Source organism: Bos javanicus, chromosome 2 (assembly GCF_032452875.1).
Source record: "Bos javanicus breed banteng chromosome 2, ARS-OSU_banteng_1.0, whole genome shotgun sequence".
Taxonomy (NCBI): Eukaryota; Metazoa; Chordata; class Mammalia; order Artiodactyla; family Bovidae; genus Bos; species Bos javanicus.
Window position 1 is genome coordinate 72,797,477 of NC_083869.1, and position 24,509 is coordinate 72,821,985.

The 24,509-nt window shown below is 53.9% G+C and overlaps 1 protein-coding gene across 3 annotated transcripts in view; it reads left to right on the forward strand.

Moving 5' to 3' along the window:
* GLI2 (GLI family zinc finger 2) overlaps window positions 1–24,509 on the forward strand; it is a 262,634-nt gene that overhangs the window by 221,118 nt on the left and 17,007 nt on the right. For all 3 annotated transcript variants that reach the window (XM_061439998.1, XM_061440005.1, XM_061440013.1), the window contains 5 exons: window positions 4,465–4,667; window positions 7,666–7,851; window positions 20,026–20,227; window positions 21,909–22,122; window positions 23,745–23,867. In XM_061439998.1, coding sequence (XP_061295982.1) covers window positions 4,465–4,667; window positions 7,666–7,851; window positions 20,026–20,227; window positions 21,909–22,122; window positions 23,745–23,867 — 928 coding nt within the window. The remainder of the gene's footprint in view (window positions 1–4,464; window positions 4,668–7,665; window positions 7,852–20,025; window positions 20,228–21,908; window positions 22,123–23,744; window positions 23,868–24,509) is intronic.

A 24,509-nucleotide genomic window follows, 5' to 3' on the forward strand; every position in this document is an offset into this window, starting at 1 on the left:
AGCAGATGCTCCACACCCAAAGTTGCTGGTGGCTCAGAAGGGAAGGGAAGGGACTTAATGCTTATTTAGCTGCTCCATGTCCCCAGCGCAAATCTTTGTGTACCACCTGGTGAGGTGCCAGGGACGGGCAGCATCCTAGCCTCAGACACCCAGATGAGTGAAAGGATCGGGGTTGGCCCCGGCCTGGGTCCCCCTGGACAGCCCCCAGAACCCAGTCCTGGTCTGCGTTGCCCAGACTCACATTTGGTTCTGTCTCTCCTGGGTAGCTCTGCTGGCCCAGACCCCTCTCCCAGGCCTGGCACTGGAAGCCCTCCTGTCACTGGAAGAGCAGGGGATGTTCTGTGCACCCCATCATCAGCTCTGCAGTGAGCTGACCCATCTCATGGCCAGCCCCTGTTGAATCTGCTTCAGGACAGGGTAGTGGTCTCTCTGAGCTTCCTGCCGTGTCACACCAAGGGGACAGGGAGACCTTGGCCCTGTTCCCCACTGGGGCAGGAAGGACCTGGGCTGAGGGCAGCGTGGTTGTGGGAGTGAGGACTTGGAGCTGGAATTGAATCCTGCCCGTGTCGCTGGCAACATGGCATGGGGGTGACTCCCGTCCCTGGACCCGGAGCCCTTGTGGGTAAAGTACAGTTGTTGGTGCCAGAGTTTTCATGTCTCCTCCCAGAGGCCATCAGCCCCTGCTTCCTTCACAGGCTGCTATTTTGAAGTCAGCAAGGCATCCCTGAGGGGAGGGGTTGGCGTGGAAGAAACTCAAGCTCCCTATCTCCTTGGTGAAGAATGTGATGGGAAGGGGATGATGGAGGTCGCTGCCCTCCAAAGGATGGTGACAGAGGTGTGGAGACAAGAGTGCCAGCTCCTTGGTGTACAGACTCAGGCCCCACCTGCCACCTCTGGGCCCAACTGCTGAGGCTGCACAGGATTCCAGTCCCGCCGAGGCAGCTCCCCAGTGGGGTGCACGTTACCATGACAAGACCCCTTCCAGCCTCCTGCTTGGCCAGTGGGATGTTGTCACCATGGACAGACAGGGGCTGCCGTGTGCCCTCCATGTGTTCCTTTAAACCCCTCCGTAATCACCCACTTGTCTGGGGTCCATGCGCCCCACAGGGTGACCTGATACTAGGGAGGCCTGACCAGGCCACTTAGGGCCACTAGCTTCATCAATAACAGACTGCCTTAAGCTCGATGCCAGCCAGCCTCCCTGCGAGCCGTCGAACTTGCCCTACGTTGAATTGTCTGGGGGAGGACCCCAGCTCTGAGGACTCACTCACTGAAGGTGCATCACTTGCTCACTCCTCTTGCAGTGACACTTGGCCTCTGTGGCCGGAGCAGAGCCATCTCTGATCCCTGGACTCAGTGCAGTTTCCTCACAGGCAGCCCAGGCTCTTAGTAGTAGTCGCTCAGTCGTGTCTGACTCTGTGACCCCACAGACTGCAGCTTGCCAGGCTCCTCTGTCCATGGGATTCTCCAGGCAAGAATGGTGGAATGGATTGTCATTCCCTTCTCCAGAGGATCTTCCTGACCCAGGGATCGAACCCAGGTCTCCTGCATTGCAGGCAGGTTCTTTATCACTTGAGCTACAAGGAAGCCCCCTGGGCTCTTAGGGCAGGTTGTGAGTGAGAAGGGCTGAAGGCTATGACTGACAGCAGAGGCTCCCCTCTGCCAAGCTCAGGACCTGGCTCAGGTGTGTCGCCATCGCTGGCTTTGAAAATAACTCTGAATGACTGTGGGATGTCAGCTGCCCGCCGGGCACTTGATGCAGCAGTGCCTGGGACACGCCTTGCTCCTGGATAGAACCTGGTTACCTGGCAAGCACACCTGCCCACCTAAGACGAGAATCATGCCTCCTTGAGGGGAGCAGAGAGCTTGTGCCAGGGGGAGGGGCTTCAGGGAGGGCACTACTGATTGGGTCCCTGGACCCGGGCCTGCAGGGAGGAGAAGAAATTGCCCTGACAAGGTATAGGGTGCAGGTTGGCTGAGAATTGACGTGAGCAAAAGCACTGCAACAAGGAGGCGGCTTGGCAGGTTCATTGTATCTGTATGTCCCTTGCAAGTCACATCTGCCAAAGCTCCAAAATATGCACTTCCCTCCTGGTCCATTGGTTAAGAATCTGCCTTCCAATGCGGGGGATGAGGGTTCGATCCTTGGTCAGGGAACGAAGATCCCACATGCCACCGGGCAACTAAGCCCATACACTACAACTAGAGAAGCCCACGTGCCACAACAAAGAGCCAGCGCAGCAAAAAGCAAAACCCTCGAAAGTGACGTAGCAGAGTGCGTACACCTAGGCGGGTGGAGTGGCCTCTGAGCGGGGAGTTTGTGTAACGCAGATGTTAAGACATCCGGACGTCACCTGTTTGGGTTCTGGTGTGTGCTCTGTCATAAGCACAATTGTCATGCCCTGTTGCACACAATCAGTAATTAGCTCTAGTTTACTGCAGCCACAAACAAATCATGCCTTCTCTGAAGTAACTGGTTCTCACAGTGCCTTTTCACACACCCGACATAACGGTTTTGAGGGCTTCCGTGGCACGTGCGAATTTTGCCCTCAAATGTGGTCCTGATGCTGTAATAACAGCTCTCATTTGTTGACTGATAGCTGTGTCTCAGGCGCTGTTTGAGGGACTTCCATCCTCACAGCAACCCTATGAAATGGGTACTGTTGTTACCCCTATTTTGCAGATGAGAGAACTGAGCCTTGGTGAGGTTGAATAACTGAGCACAGTGTGGCTGAGCTGGTTAAGGCTGAGATTCTGTTTTTTTTAAAACAAATTTGTATTGAAATGTAGTTCATTTACAATGTTGTGTTAGTTTCAGGTGTACAGCAAGTGACTCAGTTATATGTATAAGATTCTTTACCATTGTAAATTATTACAAAATACTGAGTATAGTTTCCTGTGCTGTACAGTAGGTCTTTGTTGATTACCTATTTTATATGTAATTGTGTGTATATTTTAATCCCAAATTCCTAATTTATCCATCCCCCCAACCTTTCTCCTTTGATAATCATAAGTTTGTTTTCTTTGTGGGTCTGTTTCTATTTTGTAAGTTTATTCATATCATTTTTTATATTCCACATATAAGTGATATCATATGATATTTCTCTGTCTGACTTACTTCACTTAATATGATGGTCTCTAGGTCCATTCATGTCTCTGCAAGTGACACAATTTCATTCCTTTTTATGGCTGAGTAATATTTCATTGTATATATGTACCACGTATTCTTTATCCATTCATCTGTTGATGGACATTTAGATTACTTTCAAGTCTTGGCTATTGTGAAGAGTTCTGGTATGAACATAGAGGTGCATACGTATTTTTGAATTAGAGTTTTATCCAAGCCCAGGAGTGGGATTGCCGGATCATATGGTTCTTTTATTTTTATTTTTTTAAGGAACCTCCATACTGTTCTTTAGAGTGGCTGAGAGTCTAATGCAGATTGATCTGAACCTCCTGCAAGGCTGACAGATTGGTCTGAACACATTCTTTGCACTGTGTGAAGTCAGAGAGGTCCCTATTTTCTGAAAAATCAAAAACGAAATCTTGGTAAATTTGGTTTCCAGTGACTTAGTTGTGGTTTCCCGGCAGCTCCCCCCATCTGATTTTTCTTTAACATGAGCACGTTTTGGAGCAGGTGACCTCAGAACACCCCTGCAGCTAACATGCTCACAGCTGCCTGGAGGCCCCTGGGGCCGGGCCCGTCCTTCTGTCAAGTGGAGCAGGCACCTTCTGCGAGGCTGACCGTGGAAATGGGCCGCAGCCACGCCAGGCGCGTCCCTGGCTGGTGTCAGAGAAGAGAGACTCAGGGAAGGTCTCCTGCATTGCAGGTGGATTCTTTAACTGACTGAACTATGAGGGGAGCCCAAAGAATGCTGGAGTGGGTTGCCGTGCCCTCCTCCAGGGGATCTTCCCAGCCCAGGGATCAAACCCAGGGCTCCTGCATTGCAGGCAGATTCTTTACCACTGAGACACCGGGGAAGCCCAGGTCTCTTTCCTGAATTGGCAGACTGGTTCTTTACCATTAGCGCCACCTGGGAAGCCCATTTCCATGGTCTGTTTTCCACACCGGTTGGTAGGAGGCGTGCATCTGTCCATTAACAGAGACTTACTTGTTAACGCCTCCAGCCCTGAGCAGGCCATGGGGAAGCAGTGGCGGGAGCTCGCAGGTGTGTGGCCTGCCAAGCTTGTGGCCCAGCAGATCCAGTCCCATGTATGCAGAATTTCATCACTGACATGAGATGCGTGGGTGGTCAGCCGCACCAGCCTCGAGAGCTTTCCACCTGCACTGACTGGCTCATGTGTTAATATGAGAGTTGAGACTCTGTGTGAAAGGTGAGCAAGAGACGTTAGTGCATGAAATAAACGTGTGGTTGCTCATTGGTTCTGCTGCTTGATGGGGTTCCCCATGCATCCTCCTGGGTGGGCCACGCTTTCTTATAACACTGTCGTTTCTCTCTGCAGGCCTCCCGCCCTGAGCGGCAGCCCTGTCATCTCTGATATCTCATTGATTCGGCTTTCCCCACACCCCGCCGGCCCTGGGGAGTCCCCCTTCAACGCCCCCCACCCGTACGTGAGCCCCCACATGGACCATTACCTGCGGGCCGTGCACGGCAGCCCAACACATCCCGCCATCTCTGCAGCCAGGGGCCTCAGCCCCGCGGATGGTGAGTAGGAAGGCCTGAGGTACAGGGTCAGAGCGGGCGATGCTAACTCGGATGCTGTGTGTTTCTCTCCCCTGTCCGTGGGTTGGCGAACAGGCTGGCCTTCCTCCCTGCCACCCCTCAACAACAGGTCTTTTGATAAATAAGTGGTCAGAGCCAAAAGAACTAGGGGTGCATTGGGTTTTGCGCTCATTTTGAAGAACTATTCATAAACACCCTTAGCATGCAAAATGATGTAAGAATGATAAGTTCTGTTTATTCACGGAGGTCCTATCTTGGGTGAGAATTATTTGGTTGTGAGACACCAAAGCCTGCAGAAGCTGGTATTAAGCAGAGTGGATTTTGTATCAGGGTGTCTTGGGGCCCCCAGAGCAGAAGGAAGGCAGAGCCAGGCTGGTTGTCTGCCTGCATCTCTCGTGGGTCAGCACATGGCCTCCAAATGGACTCCAGGCTGCAGCGGTGACCACCAGTGGCTTCATGTCCCTCTTGAGAGGATGTTGAGTGTCCCAGCTCAGAATCAGATGACAAACCTGTTCGATTCATTTGAGACAGAAAAGTGCAGAGTCACAAAGAGAAACTAGACCAGGTGAATGGCTGCAGCCACAGGACTTGAAGATGGACGATCAGGATGCAGTCATTTGGAAATGGCCTTTTAGGATTGGACCCAGGGCTGGACTCTGCGTGGGTCCTCTGAGTGGCCTTGACCAAGCCTGGCTGCCCTGAAAGGTTGTGCTGACTCCATGTGGGGCTGCCATCTCCCAGAAAGTGGACCCAAGCTCCTTCACGTCTCTCCTGGGCATGCAGACCAGGTTCTGAATGCTGCCCCACCTTGAAGTTCACATGTGGTACAGTGGGCAAGAGGTGTGTTGCCTCACATGGGAAAGGATCCTCTGCAGACGTGGTTAGGTTGGGGATTTTGAGTCAGAGAGATCATCATGATGATCCACGTGGGCCTTAAATCCAATGATGAATGTCCTCACAAGGGAGACATGGGAGACGACCCAAAGATGGAGCCATGTGGCCGCAAGCTAAGGAAGCTGGCAGCTCCCAGATGCTGGAAGAAGCAAGGGACAGATTTTCCCCTAAAGCCTCCAAGAAGGAGGCTGACTCCTTGATTTGGGACTTCCGGCCTCGAGAGCTGTGAGAGAATCAAATCTGTTTCACAGCAGTTAGCGGCAAGCCTGAACTAACCTGTTACTGCAGCCCAAGGAAACTAATACCCATAGTGACAGGGCGGTCCTCCCGAGGCCTGGTTCAGAGAGGGGCCAGAGGGCTGTCTGGAGGGGGACGAGGAACAGAGTGCCCTCCTGGAGAGCCTGTGAGTCGGGGACCTCATGGCTGCCAACAGCAGTGTAGCCACAAAGAGCTAAGTGGTAAGACAAGACTGCCCTGGAGGCAGACTTCTGTTGACAGAGCCCTGACTTTATGCCTGCTTTCTATATACCAGCCTTGTGGCACCGACCACACCCACTTGGCCCACCCCCAGACCCTTGAGACAGCAGAGAATGTACCAAGGAGATGTGGCTAATGAGCATGGCCCTAACCCCTACAGAGGGTGGCTCAGAGACCCTGAGGCCTCTCTGGTCCCCAGACCAAACTCCCCAGTGAGCAGAGATAGGCTGACAGCTTCATTCAGCAGCTGTGCCAGCTGGAAATTTCATCAGTGGTCTGAGGCTGAATCTGCCACAATGTGTGTTGCAGAGGACAATGGGCATTCCACGGAAGGCTTCAGGGAGGAGGTGGACAAGCAAGGGGGAAGGAAGGGCATTTGAGGCACAGACAGGGCAGGAGAGGCCATGGGGCTGCAGGCCGGGGCTCTCGCTGGAGGATGCAGCCCGGGGCTCTCCCTGGAGGATGCAGCAGGAGGAGGGGAGGAAGAAGCAGCAGAGGATGGCTTGCTTCCGTGGACTGCCTATTTCTCTCTGCCCAGCACACGTGCATCTCCTCTAAGATCTGCCAAAGCTAATATCAGAGAGGCTGTGAAGACAGCTCTTAGATACTTGGGCTCTGGCTTCAACATCTTTAACTCTTAAAGTGCCAGAGTCCTCAGCTGCTAAGGGGCTCACCGGGTGATGCTTGTGAACCTAGAGACTGGATTCCATCCCAAAGCCCTGAGACTGCACCCACCCAGGAACGCCCAGCCCAACATTGGCTGATACTGTTATTCTACTAGTAATTCGACTCATATGATTACCCCCATTTTACAGATGGAAAACTGAGCCAGCTCAGAGAGGTGGTGCCTTCTTAATTTTTCACACATGGTAAAAGCCAAGACTCCCAATCAGGATAGTGGAGTGGCCAAAAAATTTGTTAAGATTTTCCTCTGATGGGAAAACCCAAACAAACTTTTCAGCCAACCCAAAATTTGCTTCCCAAGCCTCCCTTTAATTAGCACCACACCCTGAGTGCCAGGCACCTTCAGGATACGCTGAAGTTCATCCTCCCACCTCCTTCCTAAGCCTCAGGCAGAGCTGAGTGCGAGGTTGAAGGCGGACAGTCCACCCTGGTTCTGCAGCTGCGGGACAGGCGGGGAGAGCTTTATCTGGCCAGGCTGGGCGAGCACTCACCCACAGTCCCGCCTTGAGTGTTAAGGTGAGTGTGGCCTGGCGCCCAGCCGTCTGGCCGCCCCGGCACTTCCCGCACTTCCCATTGCATCGTCTTCCTCCTTTGGAAACTCTGGTGGATCACGGACCCTGTCAGCCTGAAGCCTGGGGCTTCTGTGGGGCCTGGACTGGGAGGAGGAAGCAGTTGTTTATGGCTTTGAGGAAAGAGGAATGTGAGGCTGGGAGCTGCAGCCCCATCAGCAGAAACTGTCCCACTCCAGCCAGCCCCGCCCAGCCGTCTGCTCAGGGCTGATCTGGGACAGCAGGGGAGGGGGACCCAGGACTCTAGTGGGTGGAGGATGGCTGGAGGGCGCTGAGGGGCCTCCTCGGGCCAGGTGTGTGTTTCTCTTCTTTTTGGCCAGATTCTAACAATTTCTTTCTCTCCCTCCCACCTGCAGTGGCTCACGAGCACCTTAAGGAGCGGGGGGTCTTTGGCCTTCCCGCTGCAGGCACCAATGCCTCAGACTATTACCACCAGATGACTCTCATGGCAGGTCACCCCGCGCCATATGGGGACCTGCTGATGCAGACTGGGGGTGCGGCCAGTGCACCCCATCTCCATGACTACCTCAATCCAGTGGATGGTGAGTGCTAGGCCGGGGTTGGGGTGGGAAGCAGGACAAGGCTGACAGTTCCCTCTGGGGATGAGGCGGGTGCTGGTGGCTCCTTTTTCCTGGAGGAGCCAGATGGAAGGGTCCAAGGTTTACCCCAACCCCTGCCGTGATTGTTTTCCATGGGGGACCAAGTGTAAACACCACGCAGAAATACATAGTGGGTCATCAAGGGCCAGGAGTGTTGTAGGAATTGCAGACAGTCCAAAGTACAAAAAGGACTCACGTCTGCCTTCATGGAACTTATAGCATAGTGGGGAGAGACAGACAGCTCAGAAATGGAGGAAGGGGAATCCCTTAGCAGTCTTATGGGACTCTGCAAAGATCCCACATGCTGTGTGGCTAAAGGAAAGGAAAAAGTACATGGGATAAGGAGCTTCGAGTGGATGGGGGTACCATCTTGAATGAGGAAATCCTCACTGAGAAGATATTGGAGCAAAGAATTGAAAGAGGTGAGCCATGCAGAAATAAGCCAAAGAGTGGTACAGGCAGGAGAGACAGCACATGCAAAGGGCCTGAAGCAGCGTTGTGCCTGCTGGGATCAAGAAAAGCCCAGGAGGCCAGTGGACCTGGTACCCTGTGAGTGCAGGGCCTGTAAGGTATGGCCAGAGTTCTGGGGCTGGCTGTGCCGGCCGCTCAGGGCTTTCACAGCAGAGTGATATGGGGCCTGTGGAGAAAGTTGCACAGAAGAGTAATGAGACCTGACTTATTCTTAAAAGAAATCCTATTCTGGCTGCTGGTCAAGAACAGATTTAGGGGCAAGGTGGAAGCAGAGGTTCCAGCTGGCAGATATTGGGAGAAGTGGTCGTTTCAGATAGATTTTGAAGGAAGAGCCACAAGATTTGTTCCTGGATGGGAAGCAGAGTAAGGGAGGAAGAAAGGCGTTGAGAACAACATCAGGGTCTCCAGCCTGAGCAGTTGGAGGATGGAGTAGTCAGTGACTGAGCCAGGAGGCTGCAGACATGTTTGTGTGGACGCAGGATTGGGTGACCTGGGGAAATGAAGTGGGCTTGTCCTCCTTAGATGCTAAGACCCCCTCCTACCCTCTGCACTCTCACAGCTGTTTTCACAGGGGCACCTGCACCCTGACCTTGAGCCCCTGGGGTTAAATGGAGGCCCCTGTGTGGGAAAGGGTGGAGGAGGGGTAGAATGCTAAGGACATCTCACCCCCTCCCAAGCCAGTGCTGCTCCACCTGCTGGTCTTGGAGCTCCCCCCAGAGACACCCAGGGATACAGGCCAGGCAGCAGGGCTGGAAACCACATCAAGACTCCTGCAGATTTGTCCTACTCAAGCCCTTCTTCACGTCCTGATTTCAGGGAGCAGACAGGCCTGCAGGAAGACCTGCTGGGCTGCAGGCAGCCCCATGGGACCAGACAGAGCTCAGGGGGTGCTCTGCATCCCTCAGCTCCCCACCCCCATCCTCTAGTCCTCTGCTCTGGGCTTCTGTCCACCCCTGGCCAATGCAACTCCACCTTATTGGCTGGAGCAAAGCCAAGCCCCTTACTTCCTAAGGCTTGGCTGAGATCTTACCTCCTCCAGGAAGTCCTTCTGGATGTCCCTTCCCTCCCCTCCCTTTCTTGTTACTGACCAGGGTTCCTGGCCTCTTTAGTCAATAGAAATTGATCAGAGGCCAGACAAGAAATTCAAACAAAGTTTTACTGGGACCCATGCTGCAGTAAGGAGTGGCGAGAACAAGTAACAGATTCCCTTGCTCACTTACTCCCCAAGGGAGTTCCTCATGTTGGGGGTGAGGGTAAAGGTGGGCCCAGGGGTCAGTCTGAAGGGGTGGCTTGTGGTTTGCCCACCCTTTAAGTGTTGCAGTGTGCAGGGGTCATGTACAGTACCTTGCTTTTGCTCCTAACACCTGGTTTTTGCTCCTGACCCTTAAGAAGTGGCAGTTGGGTGTTTGCTGTTTTTGTATCTTGTTGTCCACAATTCACTCCTACTACACGTGTGTGCAGTTTTGTTTTGTTTTGTTTTAATCCCTTTATAGTGTCTTTGTATTTTGTTGCTCGAGGAGACATTTGTCCAGGTGCAAGAACTGCAGCAAAGGGTCCTAGGTCCCAGCCTGTCTCATCCTCTCTATTACATTTCACACTTACGGGAGCCACCTCGTGTGGTCTCTGAGCCCCCAGGTTCCCTGCCACTCCCCTCACAGGAGTGCTACCAGGGAGGAGCGTGGCAGTCCTCCCAATGCCAGCTCTGTGGGCATTGTTCCATGTCACCCTCGGTCTGCCCTGAAGGGAACTCACAGCACGACCGAGCAATGCAACCAGCATCTGATCCCTGGGTCCATCTCACCCTGTGCCTTCCCCAGGATGGTGTTTTGTCCAGGATGTGAGCTTGTCCTGGATGAAACAACAGGTGAAGTGACACCTGTCAGCCCCCTGAGTACACGTTCCTCTGTGATTTTCTCTCTCCTCCCCTTAACAGCCCTACAGGTGTCCCCACAGGGAGCAGGCCGGCTCCTGGGAGATCATGGGTTCTTGTTACTCATCACAATTAGACACCAGATGACACCAACAATACAGGGCATAAATGTTGCTGCTGTTGTCTGAACATAAGGTTCCCCAAGTGATGTCTGCCTTCCAAGGGCTCAGGGTAGGTGGTGCCTACCCTGAAGAAGCCATGGCCAAGGGGTGTGGTCAGGCAGGTGTCCCCAGAGGGCAGGAGAGGCTGAGTCAGCATATGTGAGTGCCTGCTGCATGCACGCGTGCGAGCATCTAAGTGAGGTCTGCCTGTGTTCCATGACTTCACACACACTCCCTATGTGACTCCACTCAGCCCCTTTCTGGGGCTGGAATTCCCATCCCTGCTGTAAGATGAGCTCACTGGGGTCCCCAGCACCCAGGAACTTGCCCAGGCCGCACACTGGAGATCCAGGCTCCCCTCCACTTGTCACCCCACCCAGCTCACCCCACCAGACCACCCCATGCAGCCCACCCTACATTTGCCAAGTCTGTTGTGTCAGCTCCCCAGCCACCCAGTCCTGTACCAGCTCCCAACACCGCCTCTCAACTCAGGCTCCCTCCACCTGATCCCCCACCTCCTTGGATCATGTATCCCCCCCCTCTCCCCGGCCCCCATCACCCTCAGGGTCAAGCCCAGACTTTACAGTGTGGCCTGAGCAGCCTTCCCTCCAGCCTGTCTCCTCCCACCTACACACTTTGCTGCACTCCCCATGCTCTTGTGCCTCTGTGCCTGCTCCCGCAGGCTGGCCTGGCTCCATCCCGCAGAGGTTGCAGGGCTCAGGTCAGCTGGCACTTCTCCTGAGACACCACCCACATCAGCTCCCCTTGGGTTCTGCACCTCCCTCTGCCCACCTGCAGGACGACCCCCTGCCCCCAACCCAGGTACACCAGCTGTACCTGGCTGGTACATCTGTCTTCACACACCCTGCAGGTCCGGAGCATGGCTGCCAAGGAACAGGGATCTTGTATTTGTGGGGTGAGGGAGGGAGTATCGGCCACAAAAGAACCTGGGGTAGAAAGATGCCACTTAGTCGGGAAGAAGCCGTGCTGAGGCCAGCAGCTGTCAGTCTGCAGGAGCCTGGACAGGAACACAGCCACTTTGTTCTGGGGCGCTCAGTGCTTGACAGCGAGTGGGGCTGAGCATCTGAGGCAAGGGATTTCGTGAGCTCAGTGGTGGGCATGGGAGCTGCCCCAAAGAACTCGGCACACCCACAGCTGTCCTGCCACTGCCTCAGTTTTGAGGGTGTGATGGGCTTCAGGGCGCAGAGGGGAGCATCACCACCTCCAGCCTCGGCCTGAACAGACACTGACTCATGGCAGGTGATTTTCCTGAGTCAAGGTGGATTTCAGCAACAGATTGTTTCTTTGCCCTGTTTCCCATCAGTTAGGATCCAAGGAAATCAGCGTGAAGTGTACTATGATTTCCTGTGTTTGTTGTTACCTACATTGTTTTTTCCAAACCAGTTTCAATCAGAACTTTGCTTCCGCTTTTCCAAGTTCTAGGCGTTTCTGTGCAGCGCCCATGTCTACGAAGATGTGTTGCTCATGTGGCCCCTGAGAGACTCAGGTGATCACGGTCCAAGCCTGTGCCTGGTGGAGCAGACCTGCCTCTGGGGAGTCCCTGACCCCCACTCCTGTGAACTGTGGGAGCCAGGAAACCCATCAGTTCCAGAGTTTCTGGCTGGTCCCAGCTGCACAGATCTGGGGAGAGATGCTCCCAGGATGCTCTGTCCACCCAGTGGAGGTGTGTGGTTCTTCCAATCAAGTTTCCTTGTGCTCAGACTCTCACAGAGGAAGGTGTACCGGCCAGGGGCCAGGGCAGTGGGGCTCAGGGGACCACCTGTGAAGGGGCCCTGAGGCTCTGAGGGCCTGTGTTCCCATGAGGAAGCTGCCCCCATACACAGGACAGTGACGTGTGAGCTCCCTGTGGGTGCGGGGGCCCTGAGAGCTCGTGGGGAGTCAGGGAGACTGTGTGTATGTGTGTTTGTCTCTCTCTTTTACACATCCACACTCATATTGCACTCATGCCATATCTGCTGCCACACACACCATACCCTCACCACACACACACACACACCATACCCCTCCATACGCACACCCTGCACCCACACATGCTCCATCCCCACTACATGCACACACCACACACACACACCATATACACACACCAGACCCCCACCACACACACACACACACGCCCTGCACCCACACATGCTCCATCCCCACTACATGCACACACCACATACACACACCATACCCCTACTACACACACACACTATATATACACACCATACCCCCACCACACACACACACACACACACACACACACACTCCATACCCCTCCATACACACACCCTGCACCAACACATGCCACATCCCCACTACATGCACACACCACACACACACACACACACACCATACCCCTACCACACACACACATACACACCACAAACACACACATAAGCACATACCATGCCCCCACCACACACACACACACACACCGTGCACTCACACATGCTACATCCCCACTACATGCACACACCGCACAAACACACACACCATACCCCTACCACACACACACACTATATACACACACCATACCCCTACCACACATACACACACACCACAGACACATATGCACATACCATACGCCCCCCTCAACACACACCCACCCTACACCCACACATGCCACATCCCCACTACACATGCACACATCACACACAGACACCATACACACACACACCATACCCCACCACACACACACACGCACACACACACTGTACCGCACATCCCCACAAGACACACACCACATATACCTGCCATACCCCCACCACACACACACTCATTCACTCTCCTCATTCATTCTGAGGATACTTACTGAGCACCTACTATGTGCCAGGCATGGTGCTAGGTGCTCGGGATGCAGCATGCCAAGCCCTGCCCTTGTGCTCACAGTCCAGTGGGGCTGTTCTGAGGAAGCTCCTTGTCGGGACAAAGAATACCTGTCCTGAGGCCGCCCCACCTCCCCAGTCTCCTTCCTCAGCTCCTTCCCTTCATGTTGCAAGAGGAGGCAGAACTATGGGGGAGAGAATTTCCAGAGGCATCAACTGTCGAGCTAAGGCGAGATCAGGTCCACCCACCTGACTGAGAGGAGGCCTGCAGAGAGGGTGTCAGGAAGGCCACCCAGGGCCACATCAGCAGAGAGTGTCCCCAGTCCACCCAGCGGCAAACCAACCACAATCTACTTTAGCCAAGTACCATCTGCACAGTTATTTATTTAATATTAAATTTTTAACAGACTTGTCTTAACATAGATGTTTATTTTTTCATGAAATGAGAAACCCATTGATATCTGTGGAAGAGGTCCCCATCTGTGTATCTGTCAAGCCTAAAATGGTCTCCTTTGGGTTGTGTGTGTGTCCTAGGCTGAGGGAGATGCCCCAGTCTTAGCAGTGAGGCTGGAGGTGGTAGGTACTTATTGAATGGAAAAGCCAAGCCCTCTCTCTGCCCTCCAGAGCACGGGGCCAGGCTGTGGGCAGGACAGGGGCATTGCCTGAGGAAGCCCCCCGCCCTCTGCTGGAGCTTCCAGGTGGTCGATGAAGGACCATTGCCCCATTCTTTAAGAAGGCTGATTTATAGCCGGAAGCTGTGGAGTGATGTGCCTTTGGAAGGTAATAGATAACCAGTCAGGGAATCCAAGGTTATCATTCTGCCTAGTGGTTCTCTAGAGAGCGGGGAAGTCACTGGTTGTCACCGGGGCCTTAAGATGGAATTTTCTCATGTGATGCTGTTGAGTATCGGTGATTTAACGGCAGGCTGGCAGCAGCCGCAATCCCACCCCCTCCCACCCTAACCACATTGAGAAGATTGAAATGTTTCCGATTGAAATGTTGTCTGTTTACAGCCCATATTTCCTCTGAGCCGTATATTTTATCGTCATATTGACACTAATTTGAATCGGATGTCACCTCCGTTCTGACGCCCGTTCTTTATGCTGCCGGCAGGTCCGGGGAGGTTTCAGAAACCAATTACATTGATCACACCACAGAGAGGCAGAGGAGGTAATGGAGGGACTGATAGAGGCCTCATTTGGGTGGGGCCTCTGTGCCCAGCCCGCCAACAGGAGGGAGACCAGGGGCAGGGTGCTGAGTGCAGGCTCAGGCTGGATGGTGTGTCCGGGTCATCTGGTAGAGCTGCAGAAACAGTCTCATGATAAAAGTGTTAGGAAGTCACTGTCCCAATGAGGAGCCTCAGGCCCAGAGCCCTACATTTCTTTTATCTCTATCATAGATCCAGGAAATACCCTCAATCTCACACCTCTGGGCTCCCAAACCTTGGTGCTTTTTACTCCCCCACAAGAGGGTTTGTGGACAGCTAAGTTTGGGGCAGGTTAAGGTCCTCAAGCTATATTTCCTTAGAACATCTCCGCAGTGAATCCAGAAATGATCTGAGTGAGGGGCTGGGCCATGCAAGAATGCTCCCTGAGCAGGGGATAAGAGTTCAGAAGCCCTGACATGAGGCTGCACATGTGCTCAGTCGCTCAGTCGTGTCCAGCTCTCTTTGCAACTGCATGGACTGTAGCCCGCCAGGCTCCTCTGTCCATGAGATTTCCCATTTCTGACACCCAGCTCAGAGCCTGTAGACATGGACAGAAACTGGGTCTTCCTAGGTCCAGGGTCTGATTTTACATCTCCTGCTGATCCCAGCTGCCCCAGGAAAAGCCACACTCCCCCTCCCACCCCTGCAAGCACTCCAGGGTTGCCTGGGCTCACCCTGCTTAGGTGGTATCTGTCGAATCCTGCCTGGAGCTGCAGGTACCATTGTGCCCTCTCACTGGGATCCTGAGATCCAGGAGACGAGGCCGAGCATCCTTGCTTGCAGCCCCCACAGTGTCCAGGCCTGTGCTGGGCAAGCTGCTGTGCAAGGGTCTGATGGGTGCTTGAACTAACACCAAATGAACAAAAGAAAGGACTAATGGATTAAACGTGGTCCAGATGCAGGTGATGACAGGAGTGGGTAGCATCTGGCGTTCGCCCAGGTGAGAGCAGGCAGGTGGCTGGTCACCCAGTGGCTGTTGGCTGTCAGAACGGGGGCATCCACAGATGAATGGACGTGACGACTCCACCAATCCCAGTCATAAATCACAGGAGAAGCCACGGGAAATGAGTGCCAGGCTTTTCTTTCTATTTAGTAATTTATCAAGGGAAGAGGCACATTAATAAACATATTTCCCTTGAGGGGTGGGAATAACAGAGATGAATATCACTGTCAGATTTGGCCTGTTTCCTCTTGTTAGGGGCGCTCATGAGGGTGGGAATCCAAATATTAGTAGCAAAATCTTTTTTGTTGTTGTTTTTAACATATTACAAAGATGTGTGTATTTCTTAATTTGTGTGATATTACATCTCACCCTGCCCATGTATTTTCCCATTTGCCACTCAGTTCATAAGTAATAGAAGTCTTTTGAAAGATTCACTTTTACATCTTGCTTAGAGTTGCCTTTAAAGTGATCATGAACAAGGAATGAACCCAGTAAATAAGAATTAAGACGCTTAGAGGATGCCCAGATGGATGGATGAGTGTTTAGGGACAGATGTCCTCCTGTGTGGCCCAGTCATTTCTCTCTAGATCTGCTGTCTTTTTTTTAAGGCTGCCCAGGGATGCAGGATCTTAGTTCCCCAACCAGGGATCAAACCCGTGCAGGGGAAGCATGGAGTCCTAACCACTGGCCCGACAGGGAATTCCCTAGATTTGCTGTACTTTATTCCATTATTAGCTCTAAGCTCACCTTGCTCACCAAAAGAGTCCTTCTTGCCCCTAAAGAAGCCATATTGCTGCTGCTGCTGCTAAGTCACTTCAGTCGTGTCTGACTCTGTACGACCCCATAGACGGCAGCCCACCAGGCTCCTCCATCCATGGGATTTTCCAGGCAAGAGTACTGGAGTGGGGTGCCATTGCCTTCTCTGAAGGAAGCCATATTAATTCAGCTTTATTTTGGAAGCTCTACTGGGTTTGAGGCACTGTCCATGGTGCTGTCCCTGAGTCGTCAGGGCAAACCTACTGCACTGCACCCATTGTACAGATGAGCATAGAGAGGCTCGAGAGGCTAAGTCATGCACCAGGACAGCCACTACATGTCAGTCTGTCTGTGTGCACCCATTGCTGTGGGTGTGTGTCTCCACCTAGGGCCCCCAAGCCCCTGAAAACCAGCCCTGGTTATCTGCCCTCACCACCTGGGTAGAAGCAGTGTGGTGATGGTTCTGCTGTCCTGCTTTTCAATCATTCTCTACTTCCCCTGGCTGTGAGACCTTGGGCAAACTTCTTGTCTTGTCCTTTGTAAAATGTGGCTCATAATAGTCCCTTCCCTATGGGACAGTTGTGAAGATTAAACTGCTTTATACTTTGAAATGCTTAGAAGTCACAGACACCCTCGGGCACTCAGTAAATACTGACTTTGAACAGTTCTCCCTTGACACACCAGGCCTCTGCCCCATGCCCAGTGTTTAGCATCTCCACTGAGCTAACCACAGAATCTGCTGATCCCAGTGTTGGTATTCAGTGGTGAGCAGGGAGCCCTTGTCCCTGATTCATGGAGGCAGGAGGAACAGGAGCAATCAGACATACACAAGAGGGTTCAAACTCCCTCAGAAGGGACTGGGGTGCCCTAAGATCATCCGGGCAGGTGGGAGGGCAGCCCAACTCCAGGAGGTCAGTGACGTTTTCCTGGGGAAAGTGATGACCCTGCTGAGGACAGAGCACTACAGACAGAGGAAATAGTACATGCAAAGGCACTGTGCCAGGGACAGGAGGAGGCTGGCGAGGGAGGCAGGCAGTGGCACCCACAGGGCCACTGTGTAAGCAACACTGAGGACTTGTGCCTTTTTCATAACAGCAGTGGGAGCTCTGGAAAGGTTTGAGTTGGGCAGATACAAGGATGTGATCTGGTTTGGCCATAGTGAGGAATGTGGATTGGACGGCAGTTAGTTAAGGGCCCCGGGATACTCTAGGCAATTGGTGGGCTGGACTGGTGGAAGTCGAGGGAAAGGGGGCATGTGGAGGGCTTCAGTGGAGACTCAGTTGTGAGGGAGATGAGGAGGGGTCAGGCCGGCTCCCATTCCCCAACTCTGCTGCTGTATGGGTGGCGGATGCCCACAAGGCCCAGCCCTGCAGGAGTGGGGCTGTGTGGGCTGAACTAGGGCTGCTGCCCTGCAGATGCGGGAGGCCAGGTGGGCAACTGCCGTCAGAAAGCTCACTGTCAGAGCTGCTTAAAGTGGGGAATGGAAAGCAGTTTGTGGTGGGATCTTGCTGGCCCTGCCCCTCCCCACCTCTCTGAAGGTGGACACTGAGGACCCAGAAAAGCCACGCATCAGGGTTCCTCTGGGCCTGGGTCCGAATCCTGCCCTTGAGCAAGTCTCTAACCTCCCCAAACCTCAGTTTCTTATTTGCACAGCTGGGTTTGCGTCTCGGGGGACCGTTCACTTCAGTCGCTCAGTCATGTCTGACTCTTTGTGGCCCCATGGACTGCAGCATGCCAGGCTTCCCTGTCCATTACCAACTTCCAGGGGACACTCTTGGGGGACACTTGTGGCTGTTAATTGCAACAGTGGGTCTGAATGTCCTAATTGGTGGCCATCGCTGGGTTATACATCACACCAAAATCCAGAAGCAGACATTTATCCAAACACCACACCAAATGGATACACACCGTCTCTAGTTGCTGACAGGCCAGGATGTGTCTGTTCTTGGTCCAGAATGATTGTTCAGATGGGGGGGCACAGCCCAGGCTCCGTCAGGCTGACCTTGTGTTCCTGGGATCCTTCCCACCGCAAGAGAAAGATGGTGACATGGTCTGAGTGTGTCACCTGCTGGCCTGGGTGCCAGCCATGCTCCTGGGCCCCTCTGTGAGGCAGTGTCCCCCACAGCATCTATGGAGGACCTTCTGTGACCCACCATAGCCCTGCTTCCTAAAAGATAAACAAGCCCCAGTTCTCAGAAGCCAACAGAATACACAGACAAAAACAAAGATGTGCCACAAGGGCTTCATCCTTCTGGTTGAAAACAAAGTCTACAATTACATGCGTGCTGCAACTGTGGAGTATTTCGGAGTACCCAGGCCATCTCAGCATCTGTCATCCCATTGCAGCCTGGTGACCCCAGTGCTGAAAGGGTTCCCATTTTATACTAAGGACATGGAGGAACATTCCAGTCTTGTACAGCTTAACAGTTTGCCCCAAGCCATGCAGCTGACTTGTACACACATACATACAGGGTACCAGCCCTCACCCCACCCCAGGCCATTGGTCTTGGACCCAGCATCCCTATCCATAAGGGAGACAGGAGAGAAAATACCAGAATCCCCTTGCAGCCGGGGGATTCCAGGGCCTCCTCTGTCCTCTCCACAGCCTCAGAGAGGTGTTTCTCCTCGGGGCCCAGCAGTAAAGGGATTTCCCAGATTTGCCAGCCAAGGATAAGTGTTGGGGGAGAGCCAGGCGTGGTCGCCCCCCAGGGCAGGAGACAGTGGAGCAGCGGCTCAGCTGAGGCTTCTTCACTTGGTGGCTGTGGGCTTTCTAGGGGGCCAGCTAGTCCTGGGGATGGGCGTTCAGAGGGTCTCAGGGTTCACTCCTGCCCCCAGTGCTCCTGCAGTGGTGGTGGTGTGGCACACTGATATGCTGACCCTGCAGCCAGGACAGCCTACATCTTCCTGGAGCAGGGACCTACAGGGTCTGAACAGGCAGAGGGAGGAGGGCATTGCGAGCCCAGGCATGGGAGTGGGTTGGGCCAGGCCGTGTGCGTCAGAGGCTGGGGTCCAGCAGCCGCTGCTCTTGTTCACAGGCAACCCCTCCAGCCCAAATGAGCCTGAATGCCACTGGAGGGAAGGTGTAGGCAGGGGTACAGCATGCCCCTGTGCCAGGCATGCCTCACACATCATGTGATTCGCTCTACAGTTAGGTGGAGCCTAACCTTTACAGTGAGGGAATAGGCCCAGGGAGGGTCTGGAGAAGTTGGAAACCTTGGAAGGTGGGTCGTTGTCCAGAGACGGTGTCAAAACATTTCGAGGCCTCTGTGTGTCCAGAGGGGAGAACAGGACCCTGAACGGCAGAGGAGAGGCTGTAAGCAGGAGCCTGTGGGAACAGGGAGCCCTGCTGGGGCAGGTGCTCCTCCCTCCCCACAGTTGTGTGCATACGTACAGGGGAGGGGAGAGAGTATTCATGGGCAGTCAGATAGGGTGTACAACTCTAAGCTGTCTGTGAGAAGCCAGGGAGGTGGGCTACCCGTGGGGAGGGTCGGGAAGGGGCAGAGTGGCTGCTGGGCCCTGCTTCTTGGCCTGATGCTGGCTTCTCAGGTGGGTTCCCTTTATGAGAGGCCACCAGGCAGCTCACCTGTGGTTTGTTCCTTGGCTGTCGTGCCTTTAAGCGTTGCTGCATGCAGTCCCAGCCTCTGTGTGTCTAACAGGAGAGGCACGAACACAGCTCCTCGGCACACCAGGTGTGGACAGATCCATCCTGCAGAAGAGCAAACTTGAGATTGAGAGAGGCCCATGCCCCAGAGCCCCCAGCTGGACAGGGGCAGAGCTGCAGTCCCATCAGACCGGTCCCCTTCCCCCAAGTCCCGTCCCTCTGTCTCGTCCCCTCTGTGAGCGCCATCACGCTCATGCGGCTTGGCTTGGATGTTCCGCAGTGTCACGTTTCTCCAGCCCCCGGGTGACACCCCGCCTGAGCCGCAAGCGGGCGCTGTCCATCTCCCCGCTCTCAGACGCCAGCCTCGACCTCCAGCGCATGATCCGGACCTCGCCCAACTCGCTGGTGGCCTACATCAACAACTCCCGCAGCAGCTCGGCTGCCAGCGGCTCCTACGGACACCTGTCGGCCGGTGCCCTCAGGTGAGCCTGGGCCAAGAGCTGGGGCGGGAATGGAAGCCGGGCGGGGGCCCAGAGGGGCGGGTCTGCACAGGCCATCCCAGGAGAAAGACAAGACTTGTATTATTTTTTAATTTGTTAAAGTATAGTTGATTTGCAATGTCGTGTTAGTTTCTGCTGTACAGCAAAATGACTCAGTTAAACAGATACTCTTTTTCATATTCTTTTCCATGATGTTTTATCCCAGATATTGAATATAGTTCCCTGTGCTATCCAGTAGCACCTTATTGTTCATAGGACTTGCTATAAGTCAGCCGACTTGCAACTATTCCATGAATTCAAAACCAGTAGGGATGATATTGAAATGTGCCAACATTTGGGTACATCTTCGTGAGCCTGTTTTTCACCCACCAAACAATTTCTGATGTGATTAGTTACCCCTACCGAGCCTGTTATGAAAGATTCCACCATAAAGTCCAAGGCTGACTTTGCTAATATTTCAGCGGGTGTCCCTGACCAGCACTGGAAGTACCATACTGACTTGGCCCTCACATGTCTGGGCTGGCAGAGGCCTCCCTCCCGGGTCACAGCATGGCACACCCAAACCTCCTCAACACTGCCTACCCTGTCCCCTCTGTGCAGCCCTCGGCTTTTGAGAGAACTCAGACTCCAGCCAACCTGACTGAAACCCACGACCTTCCCATGGCCCTCCAGAAAGAGGGCATGGGGGGCAGATAGAAATGTCAGGAGAGCTCAGCCGAAGGACCAGGACGAGGAAGGATAATGACTGCATCTGTTATCTTTTGGTGCATGACAGAACAAACAGAAACCAAAAAACAGTTTGGAAGCAGTTTCAAACAACAATAAACATTTACCATCTTGCACCGTTTCTGAAGGTTAGGAGTATGAGACTGGCTTAGCCTCAGGTCTCAGGAGGTTGCAGTCAAGATGTCAGCCAGTGAGACTCACCTGCCTCTGGGCATCTGTTTCCAGGATGGCTCGCCCTCAGGGCTGTTGGCTCAAGCTTCAGTTCCTCTTCACAGGAGCCCCCCCACATGCTGCTTGAGCATACTCACAGCATGGCAGCCAGCTCCCCTTCCTCCAGCGCCCAGGGGAAGTGATCCCACAGAGAGCAAGGAGGAAGCCACAGCATCGTCTATGACTTAGCCTCAGAGGGTACCATTTCTCCCTTGATAGATCTGGGATAGATCCGTTCTGTAAAGACTGGTGGGTTCATAGACAGATCACCTGGTAGAGCTCAGAAGTGCAGTAGGAGTTCAAGAAAAGAGGAGAATGTGAACAGAGGCCTCAGGGTGCACTTCCTGGACGAGGGGGCATTAGAACAGACATCAGAGGTCAAATGGGTTCAAATAGTTCAGGGGCATCAGTGATGCAGGGATGCATCTCAGGCATCAGAGCAGTGAAGGGCCAGGATGTGGGGAGGGACTTGCCAGGGCAGAAGGCTGCATCCTGGGGCAGGGCCTAGTGTCTAGCACAGAGGAGGACGCCTGAGACAGCAGGCGGTGGGGAGCCGCAGCTGGTGCTTGAATGAGGTAAAGTCATAGTAATGGGGAGAGGTCAGCAACTTGACCATCCTGATCTCTGGGCAGGGTCCTGTCTGCCCAGGACATGTAAGCCTCACAGAACCATGCTCCCCACCCCACCCCAACCCCACTCCTTCAACCTTGTCTGCCCTTCTCTGCAGCCCAGCCTTCACCTTCCCCCACCCCATCAACCCCGTGGCCTACCAGCAGATCCTGAGCCAGCAGAGGGGCCTGGGCTCAGCCTTCGGACACACGCCACCCCTGATCCAGCCCTCGCCCACCTTCCTGGCCCAGCAGCCAGTGGCCTTCACCTCCATCAATGCCACACCCACCCAGCTCAGTAGCAGCAGCAACTGTCTGAGTGACGCCAATCAGGTAGGTGGGTGCAGGGAGCAGGGGGGCCACCAGCTACTCCTATGAACCCAGGGAAGGCCGATTGTGGCCATCTCATGCCAAGAACTTGTGGAAGGACTCTGGGCACAGGTCTGACTGGCAGGATACCTCTGGGCAGAGACCACGTGATCAAATGGGCCTTGGGCTCGATACCTGGTCAGGAGACCCAGACTGGGGCTTCACACTGCCCTCACTCCCTGTCGGCAAGAGCCCAGCCTCAATTTTTTGGCCACCTGTCTAATAAGACTAATGAGCAAATGGAGAAACTCTAGGATTCAGAGTCAGGCATCATACAGGGGCTTCATACATAGCACGTAACATGGATGAAACAGATGGAGTCATGGCTAATACCATGCAGCTTAATTTTAGAGCATGAGAGCCATCTTATTTGACTTTCCCAATGGTCCTTGGACAGGCCTGGGCCCACTCACACAGTACCTGGCACACACTTGGTGCCATGAGCATTTGATGAATGAATGAGGTCCTTTTTTGCAGATGAGGAAATGTAACTGGAGTCATGGAGACAGTATGAGACAGCGAGAAGGGCACAGGCCTCGGAATCAGACAGTGTTTTGAACCCTGATTTGCCCGAAAGCTCTTTCAGCCTGAGCTGACGCCCCTGCAGAGTAGGGCCTGCCACCCATATTAAGTCACTGTACCTGGGTCCACCTGGATCCTGGTTAGCACCCATGATGACAGTTCTTGAGGTGAAGCACAGGCCACTCAGTTAAGGAGCAGCTCTCCCCAGGGCTCCAGCCAGCCACCCAGCACCTCCCCCAGATGGTGGCTGTCAGCTTTTGTCACACCCCCTGACACTTGAACTGTGGTGCTGGAGAAGACTCTTGAAAGTCCCTTGGACAGCCAGGAGATCAAACCAGTAAATCCTAAAGGAAATCAACCCTGAATATTCATTGGAAGGACTGATGCAGAAGCTGAAGCTCCAATACTTTGGCCACCTGATGCGAAGAGCTGACTCACCGGAAGACCCTGATAGTGGGAAAGATTGAAGGCAGGAGGATAAGGGAACGACAGAGGATGAGATGGTTGGATGGCATCACCGACTCAATAGACATGAGTTTGAGCAAACTCCAGGAGATGGTATAAGACAGGGAGGCCTGGCGTGCTGCAGTCCATGGGTTCACAAAGAGTCAGACACGACTGAGCAATTGAACAACTGACACTGTAGCTCTAACCTGCTTGTCCCAAGGAACCACGCTCTTCTGTCCTGCTCTTCAGGCCCTGATAGGGCCTGAGTGGCCAGGCCCTATCGTCCTCAAACCCAGAGTTGCCCCTGACTTGGAGGGCTGAGAAGTTGAGGCCACTGAGTCAGGAGTGGGGGTCCCCAGCATTTCTCAAAGAGAGGGTCTCCTGCTCCATCTCTGTGGGGTGGGGGCTATATGGTGGGGAGGAGGGCGCTGATGGGCCAAGCTCTGGGCTCTCCTGGCTGTATCCCTGGCCTGAGGACTGAGCTGGGGTGTAGAGTGGAGTGTTTCTGAAACTGCAGTCACAAATGTTGACACAGATGGTCCCAGAGGTAAAGCCCCAGGAAAACTTGGGAGGTCCTGCCCGCATGTGATGGGTCCCTCTGTGCTTCCTTCTCTCAGAACAAGCAGAGCAGCGAGTCAGCCGTGAGCAGCACTGTCAACCCCATCATCATTCACAAGCGCAGCAAGGTCAAAACTGAGGCTGACGGCCTACGGCCAGCCTCCCCACTGACCCTAACACAGGTAACCTGCCAGCTGTCCTCGGGCCGGGCTCCAGCCTTGTCCCCTAGGGGCCGTGACTCTGTTGGGAATGAGTGATGGACAGCTTGCATGAATGAATGAGTAAAGTAATGACCCAGAGAGGGAACATTGCAAGATCAAGGAGGGCTGGAACTGTGTCCCTGCTCCCTGCACCCCATGTGCTCATCAAGCACCCACTGAACAAAAGAAGGAAGGGAGGCAAGGATGCTGGGTCTGCAGCACAAGCCCCAGGTAAACTGAGTCGCTCACAGCCCCTGAACATCTCAGGCCCATCCTTGCTCCCTCTCCCTGGAAATCTGTCCCCCACCTTATCCCCTGGACAGTAGGAGTCACATCCGTCCAGAGGCTCCCCCCACCCCGCCAGCTTCTGGGTCACTTTGTCTCCTGCGCTGCCTGGTCAGCTTTAGAAAGGTGGCGCTTTAGGAACAGTGCCTGGTTTGGCTCTGCGCCACCAGGTTTGCACAGGGCCTGGTGTGCAGTAGCTGGGAGATAAGGTTTTCTAAGGACTCAGTGCCAAGTTGAGGGAGAGTGTTCCAGTGTGCAGGAGGGGAGAGGGGACAGGTGCTGGTGGGAAGGAGAGGAACAGAGCCACCTGAGGCCCGTAATGGGCCTCTGAGGTTCCTG